Raw genomic sequence first — 24,552 nt, 5'->3', positions numbered from 1 at the left:
TTGGCTAACCAGCCTTGTGAAGTCTTTCAACCAAGTCTGCAGGTATAGCTTTGAAGAAACTTGGTCTGCTGCTCATTAGAACTGAACCAAGACATACTAGCTGGCAGCTGTGTACATCTGTTGTTTGGGTATATAGCTATTTACATTCAAAGAAACTCAACCTCCTTTACTTTTGAAATTGAAATAAACAAATTATGTTGCCATCCATGTGGGAAATACAACATGAGGAAGGAAAGGAAGGGCCACAACATTAATATGTGATTGCATAGCCATTATCTTTGAAAACTCATGGCGATCAGGGGAGGTCCCGGATGACTGGAAAAAGGCTAATGTAGTGCCCATCTTTAAAAAAAAGGAAGGAGGAGGATCACCTCAGTCCCTGGAAAAATCATGGAGCAGGTCCTCAAGGAATCAATTCTGAAGCACTTAGAGGCAAGGAAAGTGATCAGGAACAGTCAGCATGGATTTACCAAGGGCAAGTCATGCCTGACTAACCTAATTGCCTTCTGTGAGGAGATAACTGGGTCTGTGGATGAGGGGAAAGCAGTGGATGTGTTATTCCTTGACTTTAGCAAAGCTTTTGTTATGGTCTCCCACAGTATTCTTGCCAGCAAGTTAAAGAAGTATGGGCTGTACGAATGGACTATAAGGTGGATAGAAAGCTGGCTAGATCATCAGGCTCAACGGCTAGTGATCAATGGCTCCATGTCTAGTTGGCAGCCGGTTTCAAGCGGAGTGCCCCAAAGGTTGGTCCTGGGGCCGGTTTTGTTCATATCTTCATTAATGATCTGGAGGATGGCGTGGACTGCACTCTCAGCAAGTTTGCAGATGACACTAAACTGGGAGGAGTGGTAGATATGCTGGAGGATAGGGATAGGATACAGAGGGACCTAGACAAATTAGAGGATTGGGCCAAAAGAAACCTGATGAGGTTCAACAAGGACAAGTGCAGAGTCCTGCACTTAGGACGGAAGAATCCCATTCACTGTTACAGACTAGGGACCGAATGGCTAGGAAGCAGTTCTGCAGAAAAAGACCTAGGGGTTACAGTGGACGAGAAGCTGGATATGAGTCGACAGTGTGCCCTTGTTGCCAAGAAGGCTAACGGCATTTTGGGCTGTATAAGTAGGGGCATTGCCAGCAGATCCAGGGACGTGATCATTCCCCTCTATTCGACATTGGTGAGGCCTCATCTGGAGTACTGTGTCCAGTTTTGGGCCCCACACTACAAGAAGGATGTGGAAAAATTAGAAAGAGTGCAGCGGAGGGCAACAAAAATTATTAGGGGGCTGGAGCACATGACTTATGAGGAGAGGCTGAGGGAACTGGGATTATTTGGTCTGCAGAAGAAAAGAATGAGGGGGGATTTGATAGCTGCTTTCAACTACCTGAAAGGGGGTTCCAAAGAGGATGGATCTAGACTGTTCTCAGTGATACTTGATGACAGAACAAGGAGTAATGGTCTCAAGTTGCAGTGGGGGAGGTTTAGGTTGGATATTAGGAAAAACTTTTTCACTAGGAGGGTGCTGAAGCACTGGAATGGGTTACCTAGGGAGGTGGTAGAATCTCCATCCTTAGAGGTTTTTAAGGTCAGGCTTGCCAAAGCCCTGTCTGGGATGATTTAGTTGGGAATTGGTCCTGCTTTGAGCAGGGGGTTGGACTAGATGACCTCCTGAGGTCCCTTCCAACCCTGATATTCTATGAATATACTTTTTCAGTTTGTTCTACTTTATGTAACATGTGAACGCTTGTCAGTATAATCATAAGAGGTATTTCTTAATTTGGCAATAACCATATCCTAGGTTAAATTCTCTCACACCATTAAGGTTTATTCAATCATAATCATGGTTAAAGACACTACCTCAAACAATAAACTGGATCAAGTTACCACCTATATATGAGAAATTTTCTTAGTATTTTGAACACATTTATTATGAAACAGAAAGTTCAGGAGTTTGGGACTTCGGAACTCTAGAGACAACTCCCATAAGATTGTAACATTTAGAACTAATGTAGAAAACAAACAGAAAATACATTCAAACCAGATTTTTATTTTTATTTTGCACTGCTGCTGTTATTCAGTACTTCCTGCTTCTCTCTCAGTAAGTATTATGCCACACTTTTGATTATTTGAACAAATATGGCACAAGTAATTTGTCTATGATTGTCAAATATTCAGGGTAACAGACTCAAGAAGAGAAAGGAAATAATGGTATTGTACTGTATTCCACCTTGAAACATTACCGGTATCTTAGCATAAGATGAGGTGCTGCATCCTGGAGAAAGTACTGTACTTCCCACAGTGGATGAAAGTCCATTGGCTCTCAGAATTAAGATTAGGAGTTTGCCAGCTGAAGTGTTTTTTCAAGCTCCCGAAGCTGCATGTTGCCCTGAGTAATCATCATCCTAATTGCATCCTGTAAAGTGAAATGGAATCTGTTGGGCTGAACACCTATATTATAACACACAACAGTATACAGCTTTTTGCCAGAGTTGCTGCATTTTTCAATCAATTTGTTTGCCTGAGTCAATGGCACGCAATAAAGCATTCAGTCTCTAAAACAATGAAGACCACACAATATGTTCATCATTCTGATAGGTGAAGCAACTGTCTCTCACCAACAGAAATTGGTCCAATAAAAGACATTACCTCACTCACCTTCTCTCTCTAACATCCTGGGACCGACACGGCTACAACATTGCATATATTAATTTGCCAGTCATTTTTCCACAAGTTCTTAACAGTGCCATTGGGGGTTATTCCTGTGGCTTAAAAGTCAGTGGAAAAGTTTCTTTGATTCAAAATCTAACTGAATTAGTATTTTCTTTATACATCCATGTCCTTTCCAATGTTTCTGTGAATAAATGGTAAGAACCACAGATGTGCATTGTAGAGAGGGATTTTTCAGAGATAAATGGTGTGGACATTCTTCTGGAATTCTGTATATCACTTAGTCTGCATAATTCCAGCCAGTAATTCCTTAATACTGACTAGGAAAGGTGCACAGCTGGCAAGCGGGGCGTAGAAATTTTTGAGAAAAGGTGAAGTTTTCCCCACCTATTGCCACTTCCTATACAGATATCAAGTCAAATTTGTTTTGTTCAGTCTAAATTAATAAAGTTTTCAATTAGCAATAATCGCACCTCGGATTAACCTCATTGGCTATGATACTGCCACTGCGCAAAGCTAATTTAAATATAACCCCAACAGATATCATAAAGAGGCAGGCCCGGCCTTAGTAAACTTATAATTGCTCTCCACTATTCAATACAAAATTGTAAAATTAATAGTTTTCTCTGATTCTTATTTCAAGCAAGCAGTTTTTGTTTTGTTTTTTAATTCCAATTTACTCAATTTAAGGAATCAGAAAAAAAAATTTATTCGCAAGCAAGAAAGAAAAGAAGGGATAGTGTTGACAGTTTTCATAGATTGAAAGGCCAGAAGGGACCATTGTGATCATCTAGTCCGACCTCCTGTATAACACAGGCCATAAAACTTCCCCAAAATAATTCCTAGAGCATATCTTTTAGAAAAAACATCCAATCTTGATTTAAAAATTGTTGGTGATGGGAGACTCCACACTGATCCTTGATAAATTATTCCAATAGTTAATAACCCTCCCTGTCAAAAATGTATGCTTCAGTTCCAGTCTGAATTTGTCTAGCTTGAACTTCCAGCCATTGGATTGTGTTATACCTTTCTTTGCTAGGTTGAAGAGCCCATTATTAAATATTTGTTTCCTGTGTATATACTTACAGACTGTAATCAAGTCACCCTAACCTTCTCTTTGTTAAACTAAACAGACTGAGGCTAGGTCTACACTACCCGCCTGAATTGGCGGGTAGAAATCGACCTCTTGGGGATCGATTTATCGCGTCCCATCGGGACGCGACAATCGATCCCCGAATCGACGCTCTTACTCCACCAGCGAAGGTGGGAGTAAGAGCCGTCGACGGGAAGCCGCAGAGGTCAATTTTGCCACCGTCCTTACAGCGGGGTAAGTCGGCTGCGATACGTCGAATTCAGCTACGCTTTTCGCGTAGCTGAATTTGCGTATCTTAAATCGACCCCCCCCCCCCCCGTAGTGAAGACGTAGCCTCAGTCTATCACTGTTTTCTAATCTTTTAATCATTCTCATGGTTCTTCTCTGAACCCTCCCCAATGTATTGTATCGCTTTTGTATAAACATTACCTGTTTTAGAATAATCAACAAAATAGATTCCAAAAACAGGTGTTATAGAAGGCTTGGTGCAGTTAAAAAAACAAAGCATATAACAAACCATAATCTGTAGCACTAAGAATGCTGCCAAGTATATAAAAGGCATTGCTATGAGGCTGCTGCCTCTGATTCCTCACCTCATCTGTTGCATCTTTATTTCTTTTGAATTCTTCCCTTGCCCACTCCTTTAGATAGTGCCGATCAGTTTCAGTAGGTACCTGACGAATAGCCTGCAGAATTCTTCTGTATAACTGAAGAACTTGCTGCCTTCTCAAGAACTGCAAAGAAGAGGGGAAATGCCTGTTATATCTGCTGCAACAGTGGTCTCCAGTCAAAGAAAGTTTTTTTTAAAACCTTTATAGGGTTTTAAGCCAAATACCACCTGGAAATTAAATGAACCCAGAGAAAGTACCTGCAATGCAAGTTTAGTCTATAAGAAGCTTAAAATTTAGAAGAAAAACAGAGTAAATTTTAAATTTGAATGATCTAATCTGAGCTGGGCTATTGGAATAGAGCAGGGTTCTCAAACTTCATTGCACCAGGACCCCTTTCTGACAACAAAAATTACTACACGCCCCCAGGAGGGAGTACTGAAGTTTGAGACCGCCCGAGCTCCACCACCCTGGAAAGGGGGGCCAAAGCCAAAATCCCAGGGCTTCAGTCCCAGGCAGGGGGCCTGTAACCTGAGCCCTGCCGCTCAGGGCTGAAGCCCTGGGGCTTTGGCCCCAGGTGATGGGGCTCAGGCTTTGGCCTTGGGCCCAAGCAAGTTTAAGTCAACCTGGTGACCCCATTAAAATGGGGTCCTGACCCACAGTTTGAGAACCACTGGAATAGAGGGAAATCTGTAAAAAGGACTAGAAACTCCGATGATTAGCTAGATTGCAAAGCGTCTAGTCATACACCAGGGCCCCACTGTGCCCTCTATAAACACAACAGAAAGATGGTCCCTGCCCCACACATCTTACAGTCTATGGCCTGGTCTATAGATAGCTTTTGCACCAATATAACTAGTTCAGTTAGGACTGTGATTTTTTTTTACTGACATCACTATATTTAGGCTTGGGAGGATCAGATTTGTATTGGTAAACGTCGATTTCACTATACATACACAAATCAATAAAAAATATTTCCATTGATAATCAAAATGTACGGATAGGCAAAGTAAGAAAAACACTGCTTGAGAACTTATCAGAGGTTGATTTAAAGATATTTACGTTGTATATTTTGACAATTTATGTTTTAAAGATTATAAAGCGTTCACTTTTTGAATATCAATGTCTACTGTCTTTAAATAACGACTGTCTGAACCCCTCCTAATTCCCCACAACTGTGAAAAATGAAATAGCCTAAAATTTAAAAAAATGCTTAAAAATAAACATTGACGTTATCCATCAAAATTATTTTAAAAAAAATCAAATTCTGCCAAGCCTAGTTATACTGGTACAACCCTAGTGTGGATGCAGTTTTACCAGTATAAAAGTACATTACACTCGTACATCTTATTCCTCATCACATGCGGAATAGGTATACCAGTATAAGCACCTTTATATCAGTACTACAGTGTCCACACTTACTTAGGGGGGTTATACTACTTTAACTATACCAGTATAACATTTTCACAGACAAGCTCTAAATACAAGACAAGAGACAACAAACAGATACAGACAGAGGGGGGAGCTCAAAAAAATAAGACAATAATGGTCAGTATGACTGGTCTCAGCAAACCAGCTGCATGACTATTAAGTTTTTTGTAAGCATTACAGCAAAAGAGAGGTGCAATTGCGAATGTTTATGGAGCATGCCTCCCATGCATGAGGCAGCATGGGAGAAAGCACAAAGAAGCTTCTTTGAGAATTTAACAAGTGAATGATTAAGGTTGGCATCACTGACAAGGGAAGCAGGAGTCAACCTCTCTATAGCCTATGAGAGTCAATAGGTAATGTGGGGACTGAAAATGGAGAAGAGGGAGCAGGGGGAGGGGGGCATGGTCAAAGTGACGAGCTAGGAAAATGATCCTTGCAGCAGCATTCTGAATGGATACAAGCAGGGCAAGGTTGCCTTTCTCAAGGCCAGAGAAGAGGATGTTGCAGTGATTGGATTACAAGTTTTAACTGTGTGGATGCTTAGGAAAGGCTGTATGTTTAAAGATACTTTGCAAAAATAATTGAGAAGATTTATACACAGCTTGAATGTGAGACTCCAGAAAGAAGGCAGAGTCAAAGATCACCAGATTCTGACAAGGAGAACTGAGGTGGTATCCACAGTGCTTGAGAAATAGGGAAGGGGGAGAGGGGGAGAATATGAGCTCTGTTTTGGCCACACTGAGTTTAAGCTGCCAACTGGATGTTCATGAGATGTCAATGACAGAGTCTGAGATTTTAGTTTGGACAGAAACAGACAGGTCTGGAGTGGAGATGCAGATATCAGAGTTGTTGTAGGAATTATAGCTGAATGGGAGAAGGGAAAGGAGGGGAGCTCTGTGGAACCCACACAGAAAATTGGGGTGGGGGGATTAGAAGGATCCTTCAAACAAGATGCTGAAGGAGCAATTAGAGAGATGAAAGAATCAGGAAAGGACTCAGTCATGAAAGCCAAGCCAGGTCAGATTTCCAGAGGAAGAGCACAGTTGACAATGTCAAAAACTGCTGTGAGGTGGAGGAGGGGATGAAGCACTGTTTCTGAGCTTTGTTCAAAGAGGGGGCATTAGAGACTTTGGCCATGTCTATACATACAGAGAGCTCTCCCGTCAGTATAGTAAAATCACCTCCATAAGCAGGGCTGGCTCTAGCATTTTTGCTGCCCCATGCAGCAAAAAAAAAAAAAAAAAAGCTGCTATCGCGATTGGCCGGTGGCAGCTCTACTGCTGCTTCATTCTATGGCGGCAATTCGGCGGCAGGTCCTTCGCTTGGAGAGGGAGTGACGGCCCTGCTGCCGAATGTGCTGCCCCCCTCTTCATTGGCCGCCCCAGGCACCTGCTTGCTACGCTGGTGCCTGGAGTTGGCCCTGTCCAGGTGCAGCAGAAGCTATGCTGGTGGTAGAAGCTCTCCTGCCAACATAATGCTGTGCCCAAGAGTACTTATGTTGGTGTAATTTATGTTGCTTGGGGGTGTTTTTTTCACACCTCTGAGCAACGTAAGTTTTGCCAACATAGGCTAGAGTGGAGACAAGCCTTTGGCAGGAGCTGTTTCAGTGGAGGGCAGCAGGCTCAGCACGGGTCTAGGGGTACATCTACACTACAGGGGGGAGTCAATTTAAGATACGCAAATTCAGCTACGTGAATAGCGTAGCTGAATTCGACGTATCACAGCCGACTTACCCCGTTGTGAGGACGGCGGCAAAATCGACTTCTGCGGCTTTTTGTCGGCGGCGCTTACTACCACCTCCGCTGGTGGAGTTAGAGCGCCGATTCGGGGATCGATTGTCGCGTCCCGACGGGACGCGATAAATCGATCCCCGAGAGGTCGATTTCTACCCGCAGGTTCAGGCGGGTAGTATAGACCAGACCTCGGATGGAAACGGAGGGGAGGCCACTGACGTCCAACGGGTGCTTAGCCCGACTGAAAATTGGGCCAAGTCACTCACCCAAGGTCCCCCCCAAGCGGCGCAGCAGAGTCTCTGGCGCTGCCAACTGCCCCCATCGTTCCGCTCTGAAAACCCCGGGGCTTGGGCCAGCCACCGGGCCGTGCCCGTCGGGCTCTGACCCAGGTGTCAGGTCACAGGGGCAGCATCTCCCCCGCCTCTGGCCCGCAGCCACTGAGCCCAGCCCAGCCCCCCGGGTCCCTGCACACGGTAACCGGTCAGCGGCCCCGGGGCGAGCGCTGGGCCAGGCAGGGCGCCATCGTCCGGCCCCCAAACAGTGGGGGCTGAAGCCGGCAGCAGCGACTCCCTCAGCCTGTACTGCGGCCCCCCGGCCGGTACCTGCTTCAGCGTCAGCGCTGCCGGAGGCAGCCGGGACGCGGCCATGACACCGACCAGGCCCTGCGTGCGCGCCGCAGCCCCGCCTTCGCGGGGTCCCTGGGCCCCTCCCCGCCCGGGGCTCTCGCGGGAAGCGGCGGCGGCCAGAGCCGGGTCCCGCTGGTCAGGCGGGGGCGGGAGGGGATTTGAGGCCTGGCCCCGGAGAGCGGCAGCCTCGGCGTGGGCGGGAAACGTGCTGGTTCCGGGCTGCCCAGCGCCGGCGCCAGCTCCTGTGGGTGCCCCCGGGGAAGGAGCCGCGCAGCGTTCCCGGCCGCCTGCCCCAGCGCAGCAGCTGCGGGTTTGTGCTAGTAGGGGCCCAAGCCCGCCCCCCATTGGCATCCACACAGGCTGTCGCAGTGACCCCCCATGGCTGGCACTGCCAAGGTGGGAGGGTGGCTGAGAGGCTGGGCCTGATACGATAAATTAACACATGGGGGGAGGCCTCCTTTCCTTGGACGATGGGACTAGGGAGGTAAATGACGCAGCAGGCTGCAAACAGGATGTATGCATTAAATGAGTAAAGAGGGCAGTAGATTAGAAAGACTGTCTGAGCCAGCTAAGATAAAAGGGAGAACACGCAGGGCACTAGTTCCTGTGAACAAGATGAATTAGGAATGGACAGGTAGAGTACTGAGCATAGAAAGTGTGGACAGAGCTTGCTGCATAGGAGGGATTGGTTCCTGCAAACTAACCAAGCCAATCTAAAAATGTGTAATGCAATGTATCATAAATGCAATGAGATATGTAATGTATATAAAGGGAGAGAGTTGCTGTGTAATTTTGGAGCTGTGATGTACCCTGCATCCATTGCACCTGCGTTTGAGTCTAATCAACTCAGTATAGCACTGCTGTATGCCAAATAAAGATATCTCAGTGATAAAGGCTGGAGTCCAACTGAGTTCTTGGGAAGCATCATGGAAACTGATCCCAGAGAGAATCCCAAGGACTTTTCTCCCCCACTTGGGCATCCATCATCCTCTGTACATCTCTCAGATCCTCCCCAGCAGTCCTGAGGCTGTTTTAAATTATGCCTGGCTATCCTCAACCCCAAGAGTCTGATCAGATAGCTGGGAATTGCAGCAATGCTCCAGCCACGCCCTTTTCCCCCTTAACCACACCCTCACAGACCTATTAAAGCTCCCCACACTGGATGCATGCCAGACTGATGCATCTGAGTCCCACAACACTGTTAAGCTCTCCTTGGTCTGCATAGATGATGGAGAAAACTGGTTTCACCTCCGACGTGGCCCTCCCATTGCTCTGAGATGCTCCCATTTTAATGGGAACTGTATAACAACTCTCCAGTGTCTCTGGTCAGGTAGGGATGTGACACCAGCCCTGCTGGAATTAATTGAAATTATTAAAATAGGAGACCACTAGACTCTAATTTAACCATAAATTCTTTTATTAAGCCCAAAGGCTAAATGGTATTTTAATCAATTTCCCTAAACATTCCTAAGCCTAAAAACACCCAATACAGTAATAAAGTATCCATAAGCATGTGATCAGTATACTTACATATAGGCCAGACCAAGTGAAAATTGTCTCATCCTGGCATGATCAAGTAGGATCTGATAACCTTCAGCTTTATGGCTCTCTTTATACCCTTCAGTTAAACTTGCAAGCTTTAGCAAAAACCCAGTTTGAAGAAGTTTATTCTTGCTAGTTTCCTTCCAGTAAGGTCTTCCTTTCTTCTCTCTTCCCCACTCCTTGCTTACCAGCAGAACAGTGGGAAGGTTTGTGCTTGTTTCTTAAAAGAAACCTTGTAGGGGCCCACGCCCGCCCCCCATTGGCACCCACACAGGCTGTCCTAGTGACCCCCATGGCTGGCACTGCCAAGGTGGGAGGGTGGCTTAGAGGCTGGTTTGTCTTGTTACTGCAGCTTTTTATTTTATTAGTTACTTTTTGAACCATACATCATTCCCACACGACAAGTAAAAATAATACCACTAATTATTCTCATCACTTTCTTTTACCTGCTGATTGGGGTGTTACTAGCCACAAACCATAAAGTACATATATTATTTTCTTAAACTTAAGCTAACTTTAATTTCATAACTATTCCTACAGGCCCTGATAAGATATGGCTGACTCCATATCCACTGAGGCATTCAATGATACAATTTCATAAAATTAACCAGAATTTCTAAGTTGTACTCAGATTCCCCAAATTATCACACCCTCCCAGCTACACCTGGCTGTGAAGAAGAGCCAGCACTTCAATATTCAGAGTTTCCACTTATGCATGGAGAATCCTGATGGGGTCAGTTAAACTAGCTTACCAGCAGATTTGCATTGGTCAAGTAGCACAAATCTGCCAGAATGTTTAGGACGATGAGGCCACCAATAAAAACCTCACATATCTGGCAACCCCTCACAGTCCAGAACAAGTGAAACCCGTTTAGTTATGCAAGCTAGGAGCCTATCTGATTTGAGGACTGTTTGTATGATGTTCTGAAAATTTAAAGCATTATATGTGCACCAAGTACTATTCCTGTGGCATAGCTATTTTTGCTTCATCAAATGACAAAGGATGGACACCATAATTACAAACAGTGGTACATCTTTTTATTAGTACAGACAATAAGATGCATAGCTTTTGCAATGAAAAAAGTCATGTACAATCTTTAAGACACCTGACTAAATGTGTCTTTAATGTCTGCCTTGGACAGAGGGGCAAACTTCACAGTGTAAAGTGATAATGCAGGGAAGATCATATCATGGCATGTTTCATAAAAATACCCTGCAGGCATTATCCAACAACCAGCAACATATATTAAATAGGATGTGTTTAACCACAAAACACAGTTTTAAGTATTCAAGTACTTATATTTTGGTTGTGTAAACCCATCCTTCCCCCACCCACATGTACCACCACCACGGGTTCAGCTAAAACAGTTCCAAGACTGTTCAAGTTCTTCCAATAAAAGAAGTTCCTTCCCAGAAACAAGACTACTTCCCCCCCTTCAATGATATGAACATTCCAAATAAAATTTAAAAATAATAAATTACAACAGTGGTGGTAGAAGGTTTGCATTGTTATAGGGATAGGCAAATAAGTGAGTACAGTCTTTCACCATTGCATAGTCTCCTGCCCTAGCAAATGGGGGAGAGCACACCTAAAGCATTTATTTTCTAGGCTGTCTGAATATCAGAAGGCAGTTCCTGCACATAAATCCTGGATAGAGAGATCTCATCAAATCACTGATGAAATGCAGTCACACTTAAGTAATTTAGCAGCAATCAGATGTTTACTTGCTTTGTAAATTCTATAGACTCTCTGAGGCAGTCACCAGTTCAAACCACTGTCGCAGCGCATCACTGAGAGTCTCTGGGAGGGCATTCACATCTCTGAGGATTATGTAGAATGGGAATGGGAACTCTTCCATGTAGGATCTGATTTCAGGCATTTCTCCGGGCTCTTTGAATATAGGTACTTTAATGTCCAAGATGGAATCCTGTAAACGAGATGAAGGGATGACTGGACTGTAGGTACCATTTATCCAATTTTTCAAACACATTTCCCCAACATTGGACAATTAAAGGCAAAAATATTTTAAAATAAAACCCTAAATGCAACCCCCTCAGGGAAGTCAAACAGGGACAGGTATGACAAGCTGGGGGGGGGGGGGGATGGGTGCCTTTTTTCTCATATGCTTATAGTCCTAAAACTGTACTGAGAATAGAGTTACAGAATGAAGTAGACTAAACTTTAAGCTTTTGTAGTATTAAACAAACATATAAATAAATGCTAAGGAAAGACAAGAGACTAACATGACAAGAACCTGCTACCACCTGGATCAATTTGCTTTTATGCTGTGTCATTCCCCGAGCATGCCCTTCCTCTGACTTTTAAAACTGTAAAGCTCTTTGGGTAGAAATTCACAATTGAGAAGGAATAAATCAGCTCTTTCAAATTCCTTTTGCTTTCAACTTTTTAATTAAGAAATCTAGTAGCTATTTCTGTTCTAGCCAAAATTTATGACAGTCCCTAAATAATAATAAATCATCTCAGAGTTTTTAGTGTATCCATCAAATGAAGGAAGTAATTATTGTAAAGTACGTGAGTACCAACTGTATTGGAAAGTCCCAGTTCTTCCCTCTCCTGCCCACATCTTGAGGCACAAATCATGCTCACAATTTTATCTATGGAGTTAGAAACACCCTGGAATTACTTTTAGGGTCAGTCAACACTGAATTGGTTGGAGTTATTTAACAACACGAGGTGCTCCCAACACCTTCTCTGCCAGGAAGTGACAGATTAGCCCAGGACAAGGAAGAGTCCTTGTGTATGCTTTTGTGGGATGAAAACTGGGTGCTTTTCTGTCAGACAGAATCTTTCTGAATAGTTGGGGGCACACTGTTCATAACTAGCAGGTGGTTACACATGATGCAATAGTATGTTACTATATTTGTGTACAGCACCCAGAACAATGGGACCTGATTCTGATCAGGGCCCTTGTGTACGATCAGAATACAAATACATTTTCACTAAGTATCTACTAGCAAACTACAGCAGATATTTTTCTGTAAACCAATTTATGGTAGATTTAGGCAATTCAACAGCACAGCCGACAGAAAATACTTTACAGCACACAGTATTGTGCTGGGTGCCTCACAGTACAAATAAGATGACACAGTTCCAGGCCCAAAGAGTTTAAAATCTAATTTCAAATATGGAGATATACCTATCTCATAGAACTGGAAGGGACCCTGAAAGGTCATCAAGTCCAGCCCCCTGCCTTCACTAGCAGGACCAAGTACTGATTTTGCCCCAGATCCCTAAATGGCCCCTTCAAGGATTGAACTCACAACCCTGGGTTTAGCAGGCTAATGCTCAAACCACTGAGCTATCCCTCCCCCCCTTATATGACATAAGGAGTCACAGTAGAGGTTGAGGGAGCACTGACAGATGTTGCACATGAATGAAATTTTAATTACTTCACTAAAGGATAGTGAACAGCAAAGTGAAGCAAATAATTATTTTATATTAAACAAAATATCTTTGTTGACTCCTACAAAAGGCATAACCCCAGCTGTAGTTGCAAATGTTTGACAGCTAGAAAAAAATGATCTTGGTATAAATTCCCAGCCAATTTTATAAGGAGTTACAAAGGCAACCGTTAAAAACACTGTGTGTAGCTTTCCATTCACTGCACTAGAATGCTGTTTTATTATTCACTCACTCACCCGGGAATTAGGATTGTCTAATACGACAAAAATGACAAAGATATTGGCATTTTGAGCAGCCTGAACTGCTGCTGTGACTCGTTCCTTGCCTTCTAGGAAAAGGCCTCTTCCATCAGATACTATCAAGAGCAGCTGAGCAGTTTCTAAGCACAGGGAAAATAATATTTTCAGTTCCAATAAATAAGAACTTCTAACTCATTTAAATTGAAAACAAAAACATTGCATTTTATCACAATTTATTTTTGTTGTATGGACAATGGAAAACCCTAATAACCTCCATAAGAAAACAAAGTTGTGGTCAATTATTATTCTCTGACTTTTAAAAATTAAATTACAACCCCAAACAGATCAGGAAAGAGAATTTCTCTCCTGGAGACATGAGTTAGGCTTTGTCTACACTAGCACTTTTGTCAGTCGGGGTGTGAAAAAAAATACCGCCCTGACCGACGTAAGTTTCATCGACAAAAGTGTTGGTGTGGACAGCGCTTGTCGGCAGGAAACGCTCTCCCACCAGCCTAGAGTGGCTACATAGGAGACCTCACAGCGGTGCAGCTGCAGGGGTACAGCTGTGCCACTGTAAGGTCTGTAGTATAGACATAGCCTTAGACAATTTTTAAATGGCCATTACCGCCATAAGCAATGATAACAGGCAGGAAAACTAAACTAGTGAATAAAGGTCTGGTTTTGCATTCCTTGCTCACCACACTTGTCAGTTAGACAGGAATTTTGGGTGCACAAGGAATTCAAAGATTAGCTACCTGCTCTGCAGACTTGACTACAGCACATATCTGCTAAGGGGTTTATCCAACTTCCACTGAAATCAATGGGAGCCTTTCTGAAGGTCAATGATTTCAAAGGGAGGTGAGTCAGGCCCTAAATCAGTGTGTTTGTATAAAATATGTTACAACTTGAGTGCAATAAACTGCTTCTAAACACAACTTAGTTGCTTTTTTTTTTTTGGCTAAATACCCAAAAAGTCTATACAGAATGTCTATTAAAATATTTGTTGAGATAATGAAGCACAAAAATGGTCTCGAACACATCTTTTTTTTGCTTTATTTGAAAGATTATCAAATGGATCTTCTTTGTTTTGCTTAATTTGCTACTTAGTCCTGCACACGCTATGCAAAGTTTCAGCTTTTAAAAATGGAAGTGCCGAAAGAGCCTCTTAACCAAACATTCCATTTGAACTTTTCAGCACCATGGTCTTGAATGCAAGTGTCATCTCAATGCTGCAAGTCTTTACAGTTTTTCTCTATGACAGCATAGGAAAGATATTGCATTAAGACCTTAGTGAGCTATATTCCCATGGTAACAAGCATAATTAGCATTTAAAAAGTGCTTACCTGGATTGATATTTTGAGACAACTGCTGTGCTGCAGCAAACATATTTGCTGATGATTCTAGAAACTGCAGAGAAGACAAACAAGAGAACAGCAAGCTAATTATAAGCAGTTGCATTAATGCTGGAAAGATTTTTAAAACAAATGAACAGGTTAAGATAGTTCATCAGACTTTTCCACATTTCATACAAATCGCTCCTGAATGTGGAAGATCGCTGGAGCTGTCTGGGTGCATATCAATGGCTACTGTTCTTGATGGCAGTAAGGGCATATTAGGGATGCCAGAACTGAAAGACAGTCCAACCAAGGAGAAAACTCAGGCAAGGTCCAAAAGGTACCACAATAAGATTTTTTTCAAGAACCAGCCAAAAGCAAATGAATGATTTTGGTAAACTGATTCTCTGCAGAGTAAGTCCCGGTGCTTGGTCAATTAAAATATACCAGTAATCACGTCTGGAGTTCTCTTCTTCCCTCTGGCCTTAATACAGCATTGGGATTAAGGCTATGAGTTGGTCAGAGAGGTCATGGATTCTGTGATTTCACATGACCTCCACAATTTCAGCCTGAGCGGCAGAACTCCAGCTGTCAGCCCCAGGTAGTGGTGCTCCGGCTCCAGCCCACTCGGGCTTCTGTGATTTATTGTTTATTGCCACATCCTGTCTGTGACTTCTACTAAAAAATACCTGTGACAAAATCTTAGCCTTAATTGGGCTCCACTAAAATAAATTCCTGCTGGACTTAAATAGGACTCTTCCCCCATGCTCTTAAATGGGATTCTGCATTAGTGCAGAAGTTATGCTAGTAAATCCAAATGTAGGATTAGCACCTGTAGCAAAAATGCAGTTTACAAATACGGTCTGAGCTGGGGGACTATCAGGGGAGAAGAGCACAAACGAAAGCGACACTGCTGAGTATTAACTATTGCAACAAGATGCTAAGCTCTCCTATCTCTTATCTACTGAAGGTTAAATTGTTGTATAGTGGAACAGCCATGCCATTCATGAATTGCCATTCATGTACACCTCTACCCCGATATAACGCTGTCCTCGGGAGCCAAAAAATCTTACCGCGTTATAGGTGAAACCACGTTATATTGAACTTGCTTTGATCCGCCGGAGTGCGCAGCCCCCTCCCGAGCACTGCTTTACCGCGTTATATCCGAATTAGTATTATATCGGGTCGCGTTATATCGGGGTAGAGGTGTATTTTGTTTTTATGTAAACACAAACAGTGCCTAATGCCATGATACAGTTAATGTCTTGTCTGGAACAAAAATTCTATAACCCTGCAGTCCAAGAGGTACTTTTGCATACCTGAGCTATCTTAGTTTTCTTTTGTTGAAATTTGCAGAGGCGTAATATCCGTGTTCCTGACTGGTCACTGAATGGTTCATGGAATGGGTGCAGAAGTTGAACTGTCTCGCCAAAGCTGAAAAAAAGTTTCATATGTGTGTGTTTTAAAAATATGTTTAATAAGAATTCTATATTGCTAATTTGCTCTAAAAATCTTAAAATAAATCCATGCTTAAAATATTCTCACCTACATACAGCAATCTGCCCCACTTCTAGAAAAGTCAATGCATTTCCAATCACTGCCAGGGATTCATATGCAAGCTAGGAAAAATGAAGTTAATCAAGATGAAGCAACATGTTCAAAAGTATTGCTGTATGCAGGGTTTTTGTAGCCGTGTCAGTCCCAGGATGTAAGAGAGGAGAGATATAAGATCGGTAAGGTCATATCTTTTATTGGACCAACTTCTGTTGGTGAGAGATTCAAGCTAGGGAGCTATACAGAGCTCTTCCACAGGGCTGGGAAAGGTACTCAGTGGGTACGTCTACACTTACCAGAGGGTCCGACGGCAGGCAATCGATGTTCTGGGATCGATTTATCGCGTCTGGTTTAGACGCGATAAATCGATCCCGGAAGTGCTCGCCGTCGACGCCGGTACTCCAGCTCGGCGAGAGGAGTACGCGGCATCGACGGGGGAGCCTTCCTGCCGCGTCTGGACCCGCGGTAAGTTCGGACTAAGGTACTTCGAATTCAGCTACGTTATTAACGTAGCTGAATTTGCGTACCTTAGTCCGAAGTGGGGGGGTAGTGTGGACCAGGCCAGCATTACAGCTAAATACAAGGTAGAACAGATAGTTTAGCATAGGCAGTTGGCATATATTCTAAGGGACCATTTGAGATGAAGTGGCCAGTTAACATCCCTGTAGTCATAGGACAAAAAGAAGGGTTAGTGGGTTACAGATTGCTGAAATAAGCCATAAATCCAGTGTTTTTATTAAGACCATAATTTTTAGTATCTACCAAAGTTATGAATTTAAGATCCCAGGCTCATCTTTTGAAAGTGTTGTGCAGTTTCCCTTTGAGGTTGAGGACTGATAGGTCAGATATAGAGCGATCGCTTTGTGAAAAGTGTTCGCCCACTGGTGATATGGTGGTTTTGTCATTTATTGTTTTATGTATGAGTTCATTTGCAAGCATAGTGATTGTCTGGTTTCACTTACATATTGGGGCATTTAGTACACTGGATGAAGTACACCACATTTTGTGGTGAAGTGTTGCCAGTTCTTTTAATCTTTTGGTGCTGAATTAAAAGCGTATCAAAGTTCATTTTCATAATCCAGTAAAATCAAATTTAAATACTGCCCATTAAGTATTTGTTTCCTTATATAATTGTTTATGTGTGTATATCAAATACAAACCTAGTGATATCACAAGCAAAAAATTCGAAAAAAATCTGATATTGAGATATTCATGAATTACAGAAAGATTATGTTGGTGCTATTTGCAGTCAGCTGAAATCTTGAAATTGGATGTTACACACTAACAGTTTAGGCTGATGAATAGAAATTAAAATGTTGCAATAATCAGACTGAGGGGAGTACACATTTTTACTCAATACAAATTCTCTACTTTATACATATATAAATATGTCACTAATTTACCAGTGAAGCACAAAATATGCATTCTATACTGCAATTCAAAATATTTTAATAGTAGAGTTTGACTAAGGATTAGAAACTGCTTAAACTATCTTCATATTTTACGTTTGACATATTAAATTAATAGTGGACTCTCCTGTAAATTCAATCCTCTATCAGAGTCACCAATCCCTGTCTATTCAATAACAGCACCTTCCATGCAGTACAATTCTTGATCTAAATCAGCTCCTCTTCTGATATACAATTATAAAAAAGACCTTGTCTACTGTACTGCTTCATCATTACTCTGTGGAATAGGTTCCTTCCAAGGTTTTATTTGCCTTACCTGTTTGGAGTGGTTGTCTATCATACTAGACGAATCATCAATGGCCAAGCAAATCTGGTACTGACGTTTGCTGGGCTTGGTTCTTCGCAACCAGATCTTATCCTTTCGGAACTGACTGGCGATATATGGAATCACTTTGCGCATATTCAGTCTTTTTCCTGTTCTGTAATCACCTCTGATAGTTAAGAAGCCAACAAAAATATTAGTGGGGAGAGTCATTTTATTGATAATAGTTTATACAATTTGGTAATTATGCACAGCAACACAGGCCGAGATTTTCAGAACTGGATGTCTAAAATTAGGCTCTTATGTCCTACAAATTGGTCTGATTTTCAGCTCCCTGATTTTCAGGGAGTTGGATGCTCTTTTGAAAACAGATTTTTAATGTAGGTGCCTAAATATGGAATTAGGAGCCTGACTTTTGGTACCCAGTATTGAAAATTTTAGTAAAAAATTATTTGACTTAAATCTTGTTCAGAATCACTTGGAGCTAAAATGTGAACAATGCGGAGAAGATTTTGACTTCTAACATCATTTTGACTCATTAGAGCTTCCATTGAAATCAGTTTGAGCATTGTATAAAAAAAACCAACCCCCCCCCAAAAAACACTACAGATACAAGATAGTGAAGTCTTATAATTCTTCACTACCACATCACATTTGCAAGTCATCAGATCACCTAAGAGTTCAAATTAAAAAATAAAATGAATGTGCATGCATATGGGAAACAGTTACTACAAATATTAGAGGATACTGCTGAGGCCCAAACGCAACAAGCTGTGGCTGTAAAGATGCCTGGCCCACAAAATGAGAGGTTAAGAGGCTAGAAGCCTTACAGAGAAAAGACTTACTTCAGCTTGGCTGCCTGAGTGGGTTCAAGTATGAGTCGTAGCTGCTCACAAAGCTGTTGTGAAAGAGGAGCGGTCAGTGCTAAATACCTCTGCCACATCTCAGCTGCTGTCTTTTCCTGTAACAGTACCAGACGAGACAAAACTCACTACATTCATTATGGACAAATGAAAAGCTGTGAAAATCTGGAAGGAGAGAGCACAAATCTGAGGACAACATTAATAGGACAAAATAAGTCCTTCCGGTGAAGTTAGTGGGAAATGCTTGACGAAGGACTCATTTCTGGGCTCCAGTGGAATGTTCAAGAGAAAGCCTTCTAAAGGCAGAACAGTGTACTTCTGTGTAGCTGAAATTTTAAAGGCTAAAAAAAATAATCAAATCAATGCAGTAGGCTGAGCAGCTAATACTGTTATTGGAGCTATAACTGGTGCTGTGTAGTATACTGGCACTACTGGAGGAGTCTATCTGGGAGTTGGAAAAGTCCTTGGCAGAGGTAATGAGAAGTACTGTTGGGTGGATAAATAACCAATATATTACTCTCCATAAAGACAGAATTTATATGGAATGGAGCTAAGTGGCTTTTCCATGCAGCTGACTTGCTACTGACTTGAAAGAAGGAAAAGAAATTTTAAATAGATCTCCTGGAAAGAGGCCCATACCATCAGGCCTTATTGCTATCTAGAAAGAGGCAGTAGATGTATTTATTTTTTCCCCGATGACTCCTACCATACCAAGGAAAGTGTTACTGAAACATGTTATTCTGAACTGGTTTGAGCTAGAGTACCAAGCAGTATCGAATCTCTCACTATGAATTTGCAAAATACATTGTTTTCAAGAGCAGTTTTTACAATCTTAATAAACAGAAGAGTGTCTTCTCCTTTCTTACTAAACTTGTAATGTGTATGGAAAAATGTCTAAGGGCTAGAATACTAGCTTCTCTTTGATTAGTAAGGAAGAGATTTGTCTACCTCTCCTGCAAATGGATCTGCCTAGGCATAAGAATCTGCCTGTGCAGTTTCCTTTGCTGGACAGGGTCCTTACATCACAAGACAGCAGAAAATGGTGCACAGATACCTCTTATTTTAGTCAACTCAGCTGTAAAGAGAAGACTTTATTAGCATTAGATTTTAAAAACCTCCTTTTAAATGTCACAGTATTCTAATGCCCAATGGCCGTTCTTGCCTCCAAGCCTACACCAAATGGTTTTAACATTTCCACTGCAATTGCCACTGTATAAACAGTAATGTTTTGACAGTTAAACTAGAACCACAACAAGATGGCTGCTGGCCCATGGTCTCTGAGACTGGGTGTTAAAAATGACATCACTTTTTAGCAGGGTGACTGCCATTAAGAGGAGTCTCCATAATGACAATTTTAATCAAGAGTAATTTTCAATACAATTTAGTTTATAGCTGCGGTAATCACGGCCAAGTTGAAGAAGATCTGGCACAGACAACCTAAAAACAGACATTGTAACACTGCAGATGAAGGAGGCAGCTTCCAGCAGTAATATCTATAGACTGGTATAGGTAAAGTGGTGTGTAACCCTGGTAAATTGCAGGTGTCACCTACTCAATGTGTAAGGACTTGAAGGTTTGAGAGAAAAGTTTCTCACTATGAGTTTTAGAGGTCATTACCAGAGCAAGTTCAAAGCAACTTTCTCTAAACTGCAGATAATGCTTTGGAAACATGATTTGAATCATTGCCCAGCTGTAAGGTTTGTGTTAAGAAGTTTAAAGGACAAGCTAAACACCACAAGACAGAGGGAGATTCAAATTGCTTTGTCTGAAAATTAGATTCTGGACTGTAAGTCTTCATCCATGACTTCAATAGGGTTACAATATGACAGAACGCACATTAAGGATTCCTATGGCAGGGTAAGATCACTAACCTCATCTGGGTTTCCAGATTGCTGAGTTTGCCACGCTTCCAGTTGCTTTTCCAGTTCCTGTCTCAACTCTTCGGGATCTTTAATTATGTGCTAAAGGTACATTTATGAGAAATGGAGTTAGTCCACATATCAGTAACCTCCAATCCTTACAGCATCATAAAAAAATTAGTAAGAGCCAGAGAGGGTTATAATAATGGCTAAGATACCTAGAAAACCAAGTTTAGGTTTCATTTTAAATTTCCATGATTGCTATTATCTTTTCTTGTTCTTCTGTACAGACAACATAATTTTGGTTGTTACATGTATTTTGAATATGTATTAGAAGTACTGAATTTCAAGATGATCGATTTAAGTTGCCTTGTGTCAAACTGTTGATTTTTCTTTTTACTGTCATTATTAAAAATCAGTCTATTTCAATTTATTTACATTTCCCAAAGAAAAAGTTCACTCAGCAGCTAGTGGTAGACTCAAAGAATTTTTTCTATTTAATGTATTAACCGAATATGGCAACTCACCTATCAGGCTAATATATCACTGTTTGATAGCTTATGCACGCTTTTTGTTAAAATAACAACTTAAATTATATTTCTTCAGTCATCACTGATAGTAACAGGACCTCAGACATCTAACCTTAGAGAGTAACTTAATAGGACTACAGTATATCGGCTATATAGTTGGAATTAAAATAATCTCTAAAACCTGCATATTCGAAAGTTTAAAAAATATTTTTCTTTATTGAGTTTTGTTTTAAACAAAATATTCAGCACATCACTGGAGAATCGGAAAAGTGCTGATAATTTCTGATCCCACAAGGAACTGTAAATTTCTCTTGTAATCTACTGCAAGTTAATTGTAGGGGGGAATGGGAGTGTGTATGTATAAGACCCAGCTCCCTCTCCCTTGCTAAAAGCAAAGGGAGACCTCAACCCTTTTCCCCATGGCTTAGGTAAGTGATGCTTCCCTTCCTCATCTGGTGCAACAAGAGCTCCCCATCCTGTTTTAGTCTATTTTAATCACTTGATCTACCTGTATGTTTCCTCTTGTTTCACCTGTACATGAAAGAGCTAGACTATTCTGACCACAATATGATGGCATCTTTGCAGTCAGTAGCACTTCTCAAAATGTTGTTTCATTCTTACTGGCAGGTCATTTGACACTACCAATATGTACAGGAACTTCAAAATACACTCCTCTCTATCCCCAAAATAACTGAAATTGTGATATAGTAAGACAACAAATGAAGATGAAAGGGTTTCGGCAATCACACTGAAACGGTTCCTCCTTCATAAACTGGCCCTCCACATAGCACATGTCTATACGAGAATTGATAATTATAAACTGCATGACCACAGCCTATACCACAATTCTCCCTGAAATCTTCCCTGCCACTAAGGCTATTCCAACACCACTGATGCACAGCTCCCACAACCCATCAGTGCAGGCCACACACTCCTGCCCACCTTTCCTCCTCTGCATGGGTGTTTAACCACTGGGGAACACCCCAGATGTAACCAAGTAGTGGGGGAAATAAGAGTTTACATTCTAAATGAACACTTCTCGCTGTAAAATACATTAGATAGCTTCTCTCTCTTTCTCACTATTTCATATCCTTATGTAAAACAGCAGTGGGATGCTTTTGGTACAGTACCAGGACCGTGGTGTTCATCAAAAATTGATGGGCCGTATGTATAGTAGAGTCTTGGTTTCTTTTTGGTTCCTCCTCTGGCACCTTTGGTGGTTTGTCTGCTGTAGCGTCTTTGACCTCCTCAGAGTTGAAAGCCTGGATTTCCAACTCCGCTTCATCAGACCCTTTAGTTACATAGTGCATAGTTACTAAACATTGTGTCCACTAAAATATACAGGTTCTTAAATTAGGACTACTATATCTTGGCTCCCACTGGGCAGAGAATTCTCAAGTCTATAATGTGCTTTGGAGCTTTTCCTGTTTTGGGCAGTTATGGCTGACAACAGTCAGGCCCATCTTCCTGCCAGCTGAGCAGCAGCTCAGTTCTATTGTCCTTCTTCCCTTTTCCTTTGAGACAGTGCACTTCTCTTTATTCCATTCCCACTCAGCCCATCGAACCACTTTCTTCTCCAATTGGCACTTTTATGCTGCTGCGCCTGAGGAGACCACTCAGCCCACCCCTCAAACCTCTTTTGTCTTGTTAAAATTGGGTTTTCTTGCATGCACCTGTGTGCTCCTGTCTCTCAGATTGGAATGCATCTATAAGCCAGTTAAGAATGAAAAGAATTGACAGTCTGCCCACCTGAATGGAAACAATTTGCCTTCTTTATGGAAGTGAAAAAAGATTAAGGAGACCATTGTCTTGAAAGGGAGTAGCAAGGTACTCTGCCACTCAACCAATTTAATAGTTAATGCTGGTTGCTGACTTGGACTACAGACGCAGCTTCAGAAAAGCCCATTAAAAGCAGGCATTTCAGAAATATCTATATAGAACTTCTTTAAGGGAAGTGAGAGGGCTATTTAAGAAGAGTTTACCAAGGGTTTTAGTGGCACTAGACTTCTTTAATTCTGGCTTCAGCTCCTCTGTGTCTACAGCATTGAGATCTTCATTGTTCTGCATTTCTGTCTCCATGGCTGCATCTTCAGAAACCACCTCTTCCTTCTCTTCACCAAGAGGCATAGTAGGTTTCTGCTGCTCTTTGCTAGCTACATCTGTACAAAGGGAACAGGACAAACATTAAAGGAAAAACAACAACAACTTTGCTTTCTGAGGTTCTTCCATACCAGCACGCTAACAGAAAAACAAATCATATTTCAGATACCGGAAGCCTCTATTTTGTTTTCTCTCAAGGTTTCACGTAAGTAAAACTTAAATCTGTGAAGCCGTTGAATGGGTGGAAAAATCAGTCTGAGCTATTGTCTCAATCATTGCACAATGTGAGCTGTGCTATGCTAGGGAACTAATGGTGTTAATCTTCTTAAATTGATAATGATTTTAAAGTTATTGCTTTTTCAAACCCCCCATCCTCTCCCCCCGCAAAAAAAACAAAAAATAAAAAAATACCCCAATGCATTAAAAAAGCCAGCAACTTATTTCATATGGAGTAAACACAAAAAATGTGCTGGGTAAACCTGAATATTTCACAGATGTGTGAACAATTAAGACTGCAAGGCAAACAAAGTGAGATTTAAGGTAAAGTTTTTAAAAGTTTCAAACTTATGTAGGTGCCATAGTCCCATTTTTAAAAGTGTCTGGCATTTAGTTTCACTCAAAATCAATGGCAGTTAGGGGTCCTAAGTAACTAAGTCACTTTTGAAAATGGAATTTAGGCACCTCTGAAAACTTTAAGCTTTATCTATTGTGTCCAACTTTACCAGTACCAATGAAACAGTGATTTTATTATGAAAGAGGAGCAAAAAGCAATTACTTAAAAATCTGAAAAATTTAAAAAACCCAAGAAATTTATTAAAAACAAAAGTTTGCTAAAAATCTTTAAACTATTTTGTTCCTATACACAGAGCCAAAATGGTGTAATTAGTAAGAAACACTTCAGATAATAGGAACCTTGACCTCAATTCTGCAATGTTCATTGTTTACATTTGAAGTTAATCTCTGAAGCCTTGTAAACACCATCATACCATAAGTTTGTGCATCGTAGGATTCAGTGCCTTGTTTGATGTGTTCAAATGCATCAGCTTCTTCCACATTTTGTTCAGGCTGAGTTGTATTCTGTTTGGCTTCACTGCTGGATTCTATGGTTCTCAGTCGCTTGTGGATATGTTCACTGTGATCCCCCATTGAGCGCTCATTGTCAGCCTGACCAGGTTTCCTCTTAAAACTCTGAAAATGGCAAATAAACACCAGGC

The 24,552-nt window shown here is 41.7% G+C and overlaps 2 protein-coding genes and 1 pseudogene across 2 annotated transcripts in view; all 3 read right to left on the bottom strand.

Moving 5' to 3' along the window:
• Positions 1 to 1,833: 1,833 nt before the first annotated feature.
• On the bottom strand, positions 1,834 to 8,222 carry LYRM2 (LYR motif containing 2). The gene is made up of 3 exons (XM_024202728.2): positions 8,139 to 8,222; positions 4,358 to 4,498; positions 1,834 to 2,417 (listed from the first exon to the last, which is right to left on the bottom strand). Exons 1-3 carry the CDS (start codon positions 8,181 to 8,183, stop codon positions 2,337 to 2,339), a joined length of 267 nt encoding a protein of 88 aa, XP_024058496.1. The 5' UTR covers positions 8,184 to 8,222; the 3' UTR covers positions 1,834 to 2,336.
• On the bottom strand, positions 3,073 to 3,189 carry LOC112108558 (annotated as a pseudogene).
• Positions 8,223 to 10,735: 2,513 nt separating the features above from the next.
• Positions 10,736 to 24,552, bottom strand: part of MDN1 (midasin AAA ATPase 1) — a 174,321-nt gene continuing 160,504 nt past the window's right edge. The window contains 11 exon segments of the mRNA XM_029911939.1: positions 10,736 to 11,632; positions 13,365 to 13,507; positions 14,711 to 14,774; positions 16,021 to 16,135; positions 16,247 to 16,320; positions 17,981 to 18,155; positions 18,832 to 18,947; positions 20,721 to 20,810; positions 22,369 to 22,529; positions 23,221 to 23,397; positions 24,325 to 24,526. Coding sequence (XP_029767799.1) covers positions 11,444 to 11,632; positions 13,365 to 13,507; positions 14,711 to 14,774; positions 16,021 to 16,135; positions 16,247 to 16,320; positions 17,981 to 18,155; positions 18,832 to 18,947; positions 20,721 to 20,810; positions 22,369 to 22,529; positions 23,221 to 23,397; positions 24,325 to 24,526 — 1,506 coding nt within the window. The 3' untranslated portion in view covers positions 10,736 to 11,443.

This window comes from Terrapene carolina, unplaced genomic scaffold (assembly GCF_002925995.2).
Source record: "Terrapene carolina triunguis isolate 2854851 unplaced genomic scaffold, T_m_triunguis-2.0 Scaffold42, whole genome shotgun sequence".
Classification (NCBI taxonomy): domain Eukaryota; kingdom Metazoa; phylum Chordata; order Testudines; family Emydidae; genus Terrapene; species Terrapene triunguis.
The sequence above is the reverse complement of the archived record's forward strand: the minus strand, read 5'-3'. Positions and strand labels throughout refer to the sequence as shown.

Bases quoted from the DNA above. Each gene is read 5' to 3' on its own strand.
- LYRM2 (XM_024202728.2), bottom strand. From the start codon at position 8,183: ATGGCCGCGTCCCGGCTGCCTCCGGCAGCGCTGACGCTGAAGCAG. The intron at 4,499-8,138 runs GTACCGGCCGGG...TCTTCTTTGCAG, and splicing joins CAGCGCTGACGCTGAAGCAG to TTCTTGAGAAGGCAGCAAGT. The intron at 2,418-4,357 runs GTGAGGAATCAG...TTCACTTTACAG, and splicing joins ATAAAGATGCAACAGATGAG to GATGCAATTAGGATGATGAT.